Genomic DNA, 6516 nt, shown 5'->3' with positions numbered 1-6516 from the left:
GGGGGCGGTCACGTGGCCGCCATGGCGCGGCGCTGGGGGCGGCTCCTGGCGGCGCGGGGCTGGGCCGGGGCCGCGCTCACCGCCGGTAAGGGCCGGGGGGGCCCCCCCGCACCGCCCCCCCCCCCCCCCCGGGGACACAGGGACCGGGGCGGCACCGGGCGGGGGGCGGGGGGAGGGGCGGGGATGGCTGCCGGCAGCGGGGGGGGGCCGGGAGCCCCCGGGGCCGCTCCCTGCGCGCTGCTCCGCGCCCCCCCCGCACCGCGCACACGTGGTTCTGAGCCCCAAAACCCCCGAGAATCCCCCCAAAACCCCTTCACCCTCCCCAAAACCCCCTGTGAGCCCTCAACCCCCCTATACCCCCCCAACCCTCCGCGAGCCCCTAAAAACCCTCTATGAGCCCCCCAAACCCCCCTGTGAGCCACCCAAAAGCCCTGCGACCCCCCCAAGCCCTCCCCGTGCCCCCCTCAAATCCCCCCGTGGCCCTGGGGGTGCCCCCGCTGCCCCCCGCCCCCCCCGTCCCTCCTCACCGCTCCCCGGGGGTGGCGCTGCCCCCTGCCCCCCCCCCATCGCTGCCCCCTGCCCCCCCACCCCCCGTGCGCCCCCCGTCCTTGGTGTCCCTGTGCTGGGAGGCACCGCCGCGGGCTTGAGGGGGGCCAAGCACCACGGGGGGGGTGCCCGGGAGCAGCCCGGGGCTGGCTCAGCCCCCACGCAGCCCCCTGGGGCCGCGCTGCAGCCCCCGACCTGGCTCCGGGGCCGTGCAGGGTGGGGGGCTTCACCCAGCCCTCGGGGGGGCTGGCGGCCAAGGAGGGCTCTGTCCTGGGGCCGAAGCTCGTCCCCATCTGCGGGCAGCCCAAGACCCCCCCGTGCCACCGGAGGCGCCTCCTGCAGCCCCCTCGCCTCCTGCAGCCCCCTGGCAGCCTCGGTGAGCAGTCAGCCCCTCAGCCCTCGCTGCCGGCCGTGCCGCGGTGCAGCCGCCCTGCGCTCCCTGCTCCCAGCAGCCTCCCTCCCCCTGCCACCGCTCCTTCCCCGTAGCGGAGCCGTGAGCCAGGGCCGTGCCGGGGAGGTTTTCTGGCAGCCGGTTGTGCCGGGACACCCTGCAGCGGCAGGAGCCGCGGGGTCAGGCAGCGCTTCGCCTCCCGCAGCCCGGGCCGGGGGCCAGGCTGCCAGCAGAGCCCGGGCACGGCAGCAGCAGCACGTGCCCGCGGGGGTGACCTGCCTGCCCCTGCCTGCCCCTGCCTGCCCCTGCCTGCGGAGCAGCCCCGCGCCCCGCCGTGGCCATACGGCCTCTGGCTGCCAGCAGCGAGGCCCATCGGGGCCGCCGGCAGCGTGGCCTCATTAGGGTTGGGCGTGCTCCAAGCGCTCGGGGGCAGCGCTCGGCCTGGCCGCCAGCCACAGCCGCCTCCCGCAGCACCGGGCAGGACCGCGGCTGCCTCCCGGGGGGAGCTGCGGGGTCAGCCCGGGGCTGGTCTCAGGTCTGGAGGGGCGCAGCGGGGGCGTCCAGCCCCGTGCTGCTGTGCCCTGCCTGGCCCCGGTGTTCCCTTGGGGTTATTAGGGTGCCCGGCCCTGCAGGCAGTGCTGGATGTGCCCCCGCCCCAGCGGCAGTGAGCCCTCGGTGCCTGGGCCCTGCTGCCCTCCTGGCCCCTCTGCGTGGGGTGGGTGCGTGGGGTCTGGGGGAGCAGCGCCTGTGGGGCTGGGAGGTGTCGGGTGTGCTGCTGCCTGCAGTGCCTGGGCTGGGCCCTGCTCTCTGGCTGCTGGGGCTGTCACGGGGAGGCTGTGGGGTCCCGGCACTCCCAGGGACACGTCCTGGGGCTCTGCTGTCCTCAGCACACCAGGGCGAGGAGCTGCGTGTGCAGACGGTCCCAGGTAGGGAAGGATGCTGGGGCTGCTGGCCCTGGAGCCGCGAGCTCGCTGTGCCCTGGGTTTCCAAGAAGGGAGCAGAAACGCAGGGGGCTGGAGACCTGCCTGGGAACTGTCTCATCAGGAGCATTAGGAGCAAGTGGGGAGCCCGCAAAGGCTGGGGGAAGGAGCGCGGAGCCAAGGGAGTTGCGTCGAAGAGGTCAGGGGTGTGGGATGGGGCGGGAGCTGCCAAAAGCCCTGCTGGGCTGCACCCCGCAGGGCGTGCGGGGACACGGCAGCAGTCCTCACACCGATATGGAAACAAGGCCCCGAGCCGTGCCAGCGGCCAGGGAGCTGCAAGGACCCGGCCCCGGGCCCGGCACCGGGCAGCGGCCTCCCGAGGGAAGGAGCGTTCGGAGGCCTCGGGGGCAGGGGCAGCACCCAGCGCCCCGGGGCCCTGCCCCTGAGCCGTGCTGCTCGCAGGGGCCCTCATGGGAGCCGGGGACGTGATCGCCCAGCAGCTGGTGGAGCGGCGGGGGCTGCGCGAGCACCACGGCAAACGCACCCTGAAGATGATGGCCATCGGCTGCTGCTTCGTGGTGAGTGCTGGGACGAGGGGACAGAGGGATGGGGTCCCACAGCACGGACAGCGGGACGCAGCCCCTCACACCCCTCCCGCAGGGCCCCGTGGTGGGCGGATGGTACAGGGTGCTGGACCGGCTCGTCCCGGGCGCCACGAAGGCTGTGGCTGTGAAGAAGATGGTCCTGGACCAGGTCAGTGCCTCGCCCAGAGGGACCCGCGCCGCAGGGCTGCGGCAGGACGGTGCCTCCGCGTGTCCGGGGGTTCCACCCTGCTGCAGGAGCCCCAGCTCGGTGCAGGACGCCCCAGGCAGGGGCAGCTCAGCCCAGCAGCAGTCTCTCGGGTCCCTGCTTTACCCTTTCCCCTGTGGCTGCCCAGAGCTACCTTGTCTGTGCTCTGAACCAGGCACAGGAGGCTGGGCCGTGCTGTCCCCGGCATCGCTGCTGTGCCCAGCTCTGGGAAGGGGCCCGGGGGGGCCGGGTCCTGCCTCCCCCTGGGGCTGGAACCAACACTGACAAGGGCCAAGGCTGGCAGTGGGGCCACCCTTAGCCTGGCCCTGGGTGCCTCCAGAAGCCTGGTGTCCCATCCCCTCCTTTACGGCTCAGTGCAGGGGGTAGCCCCCAGGAACGGGGTGAGCTGGGGCTGTTCCCTGCTGCCCAGTGCCCCGTGAGAGGCACACGGGTGGCTCCGTGCCCACCGGGGGCTGCCCTGTGCCGGTGCTGCTGGCAGGGCTCTGGTCCCTGCAGGGTCAGCCCTGGGCTCTGTCTCCTCTCTTACAGGGCGGGTTTGCACCGTGCTTCCTCGGCTGCTTCCTCGGCATCACAGGGGCTGTGAACGGTCTGTCTGTGGAGGAAAACTGGTCCAAGATCCAGCAGGTACGTGCTGCTTCCCGAGCAGTGTGCGGCTGGGACGCCTCCTGGCTGCTCTGCCTGCGGTGGTGCCCCCGCACTGCTCCCTCCCAGCGCCACATGCCCCTGCCCTGATGGCCTGGGCCACGGCCCTTTTGTTCCCCTGGGCACAGCCCAGAGCTGGCTCCTGCAGGTGCCCCACGGCCAGCATGGGGAGGTGGCCAAAGTGGCCACCAGGGGTGCATGGGGCTGGTCCTGCCAGGCTCAGCACGGTGCCGGGGCCCCAGAGGTGAGGGGTGCTGGGTGCCCCCGGTCCCCCGGGTGTGGGTGCCGGGGCTGGGCACGCTGCGGGGTGCCACGCGCTCCCTGCACGCCGTCCTGGCTGTGTCTGCAGAGCCATTACGGAGATGGCTCCCATTAGCAGCGATTGCTGGAAACCAGCGCACGAGCTGAGTCAGCGCGTCCGGAGGGTGAGTCACCAGCGCGCGGTGACCACCCCCCGCAGGACGCGGCACGAGGGGGTGCTCGCCCGTCTGCCGGGGGCACAGCGCTGGTGCTGGGGCACACAGGTGGATGGGGGCCCCTAATCTGCAGGCTCTGGGCAGGGCCAGGTGCTGCCCTGTGCCAGGGCAATCCCTGCAAGCTGTGGCTCCCCGCTGGTGCTCCATCCTAGGAGGGAGCTGTGGGCTAGGGGACAGGCAGCGGTGGCTAGCAGCCACCTTCACCCCCAGCTTGGGGCGCATCCATCCCTCCCCACACAGAAGAAGCGTCACCAGAGCATCCATCACCCCTGCGCCCGCTCTCCTCGTTCTGGGCTGCCGGCCAGTGCCGGGAGGAGGCCGGGCTCCCGGCTGAGTCATAGCCAGGCTGGGCAAGGGGACTGCTGCTGCTGCCATGGGGCAGGGCTGCGGCACGTCCGTGGGGACAGCAGCACGCTGCGCTCCCAGGGTGGCCAGCCCGGTCCTCCCAGCCCAGTCCTCCCAGCCCAGTCCTCCCAGTTTGTGCCTCTCTCTGTCCCTGCCCACTGCACCTTGGAAGATGCTCAAGGGACGCAGGGCTCGGCCGGGGCTCATGGCAGGCCTGTGCAAAAAGGAAGGAAGGAGCCGTGCCCCGGGCCTGCTGCAGCCATCCTGGTTCCCTCCTGCCCTCCTCATGCTCATCCTGCCTCACTCCTGCCCCGCGTCTCCTCCTGGGCAGACTGGCTTGTGGCAGCCTGGCCATGGCACCGTGGTCCTCAGCTGCAGGATGGGCTCGTGGTGGGCACAGAGCACTTGTGGCCACCCCTTCCTGCCACCCCACTCAGCCCCACACAATCACATCCCTTGGTACAGTACAGGGGGACTGGGGACCTGCCCAGTGCCCCCCTCGAGCAGGCACGGAGGTGGGGGTCAGAGCAGGGAACCCTGCATGGAGCCCTGCGGGCAGTGCTGCCGTGGCCGTGGGGTCGCTCTGCCCGCTCACGGCCTCCCTGTCTTCCCCAGGACTACGTGGACGCCCTGCTCACCAACTACTGTGTAAGTGCTGGCGTCAGGTGAAGGCCACCGCCGAGCCTCCCTGCCCGGGGTGCCGTGCTGGCTCTGCCCACCAGCAGGACAGGGCTGGGCTTCTCCGCGTCCCCAGCGGCCACCCCGTGCCCTGCCCGGGGGCTGCCCTGGGCTCAGGTGAATGCCCTGAGCACGGGCAGAGGCTGGCGGAGGTGGGCGTGGGGCTGGGGGCTCCTGGCCACGGCTGCTCACCCCCGCTCCTCCTTCTCCTCTGCCCAGATCTGGCCGCCGGTGCAGGTTGCCAACTTCTACTTCGTCCCCCTGAGCCACAGGTAGGAGCGCAGCCACGGCCCCAGCTCCGGGTCCCCGCGGCTGTGGCTGTTGATCCCGTCCCTTCTGCTCACAGGCTGGCAGTTGTCCAGTGCGTGGCCATCGTCTGGAACTGCTACCTCTCCTGGAAGGCAAACCGGCTGTGAGGGGAGGCTCCCGGGGCTGCCCCCGCTCCCCATGTGCCGCCTGAGCGCTCCACCTCCAGGCTGTGACGTGGGGGCCGTGCATGGGGCTGGGGCGTGCAGGGCCCTGTCCCCGCTCCCCTTGTGGGACCCCTCCTGCCTGCTGCTGCTCTTGGGGGGGAGCGGGTCTGGCCAGGGCCGGGGGCTGCTCCAGGGGCCGTGCGGGGCTCTGCCTGTTGGTGCGTTCCCCCATCTGCGCTCCCTGCTCTGCCCGGCCCTGCCCCATGTGTGGGGTGTTTCCCCCTGGGGGCAGCTCTGTCCTTTTCCAGGGGCTGCTGGGGAAGGATGAGAGCTTGGAGCAGCACCGGCCTGGTGCAGACCCAGGGTGCAGCAGCACGGCTGGGGCTCGGCTCTGCTCCGTGCCTCCCGACCCCAGCCCGTCTGTCCCAGCAGCCGCCGCTCTGCTCCAGTTCCACCTCCAGTGGGAACAGGATTTCTGTGTAGCTCTGCTCCTGCCAGCCGGAGCACCCAATAAATGGCGCTGTTCCCAGCTGATCCTTGTGATGTTTGGGTTTGTGGATCCCGGTGGGTCCCTCATCCCTCCGTCCCACCAAGTGAGGCTTTGTCCTTGCAGAAGTGGTTTCAGACCAGGTCGTTGCGGTGCTTGCAGGGCCGCTGACAACGCCGCCCTCCCCTCTGTGAGGTGCCACCGGTCCTGCTGCGCTGCAGGACAGGGTGAGCTGCATGGAGGAGGCACAAGCCTTGTGTGTGCAACCATCCAAGGTCCTCGTGGGTTTTGCAGATGCACCATGCACTGAAAGGTGTGGGGAGGGCACGTGCCGAACGGGAGGGTGCAGGAAGGATTAGAGGGAGGGCTGGAGCTGGGGCTGTGACAGGGCCACATCCACACCCAGCTTGTCTGAGACGAGCCCGCTTTGGGCAGTGAGGAGCCCCACGGCGCTGCAGCCTGCCTGCGCTGCTGCCTCCCGGAGACACGTGCCTGTGCCCCTCCTGCACCACGCAGTGACCAGCACGGTCTGGCTTGCAGCTGCCCTGCCTGGCCTCCCCCAGGCACATCCCACCTGGGGTCTCTGGGAGCAGAGCTGATGGGGACGTGGCAGGGAACCTCGCCCCTGGCTGCAGCCCCAGCCCCTCAGCAGCGCTGCCTCAGCCCAGAGCAGCTGGATGAGGCTGCTGCTCCCAGACTGAGCCTTACGCAGCTGCGTCTGGGGTCCCAGGAAGGACCCGGTGTGTTGGCAGGGGGCAAGCTGTGAGCATGGCACAAGTGGGGGTGGCTGTGCCTGGAAGCAGCCACC

At 71.2% G+C, this 6516-nt stretch overlaps 1 protein-coding gene across 2 annotated transcripts; it reads left to right on the top strand.

Moving 5' to 3' along the window:
* Positions 1 to 6: 6 nt before the first annotated feature.
* On the top strand, positions 7 to 5750 carry MPV17 (mitochondrial inner membrane protein MPV17). 2 transcript variants are annotated; one of them, XM_082785218.1, is made up of 7 exons: positions 7 to 85; positions 2320 to 2435; positions 2518 to 2610; positions 3196 to 3291; positions 4746 to 4778; positions 5028 to 5080; positions 5155 to 5750. In XM_082785218.1, exons 1-7 carry the CDS (start codon positions 22 to 24, stop codon positions 5222 to 5224), a joined length of 525 nt encoding a protein of 174 aa, XP_082641344.1. In that variant the 5' UTR covers positions 7 to 21; the 3' UTR covers positions 5225 to 5750. The 2 variants fall into 2 exon arrangements, with proteins under 2 accessions (XP_082641344.1, XP_082641345.1); XM_082785219.1 differs by lacking the exon at positions 7 to 85 and adding an exon at positions 773 to 922.
* The last annotated feature ends 766 nt before the right edge of the window (positions 5751 to 6516 follow it).

The sequence above is a fragment of the Aythya marila genome (genome assembly GCF_965140915.1).
Source record: "Aythya marila genome assembly, contig: HAP1_HAP1_SCAFFOLD_1219, whole genome shotgun sequence".
In the NCBI taxonomy this organism is placed as follows: domain Eukaryota; kingdom Metazoa; phylum Chordata; class Aves; order Anseriformes; family Anatidae; genus Aythya; species Aythya marila.
Note: the sequence above shows the minus strand (reverse complement) of the source record. Positions and strands in the feature narration are given on the sequence as shown.

Coding starts and splice junctions, on each gene's coding strand:
- MPV17 (XM_082785218.1), top strand. CDS start 22: ATGGCGCGGCGCTGGGGGCGGCTCCTGGCGGCGCGGGGCTGGGCCGGG. Junction 86..2,319: donor CGGGGCCGCGCTCACCGCCG/GTAAGGGCCGGG, acceptor TGCTGCTCGCAG/GGGCCCTCATGGGAGCCGGG. Junction 3,292..4,745: donor ACTGGTCCAAGATCCAGCAG/GTACGTGCTGCT, acceptor TGTCTTCCCCAG/GACTACGTGGACGCCCTGCT.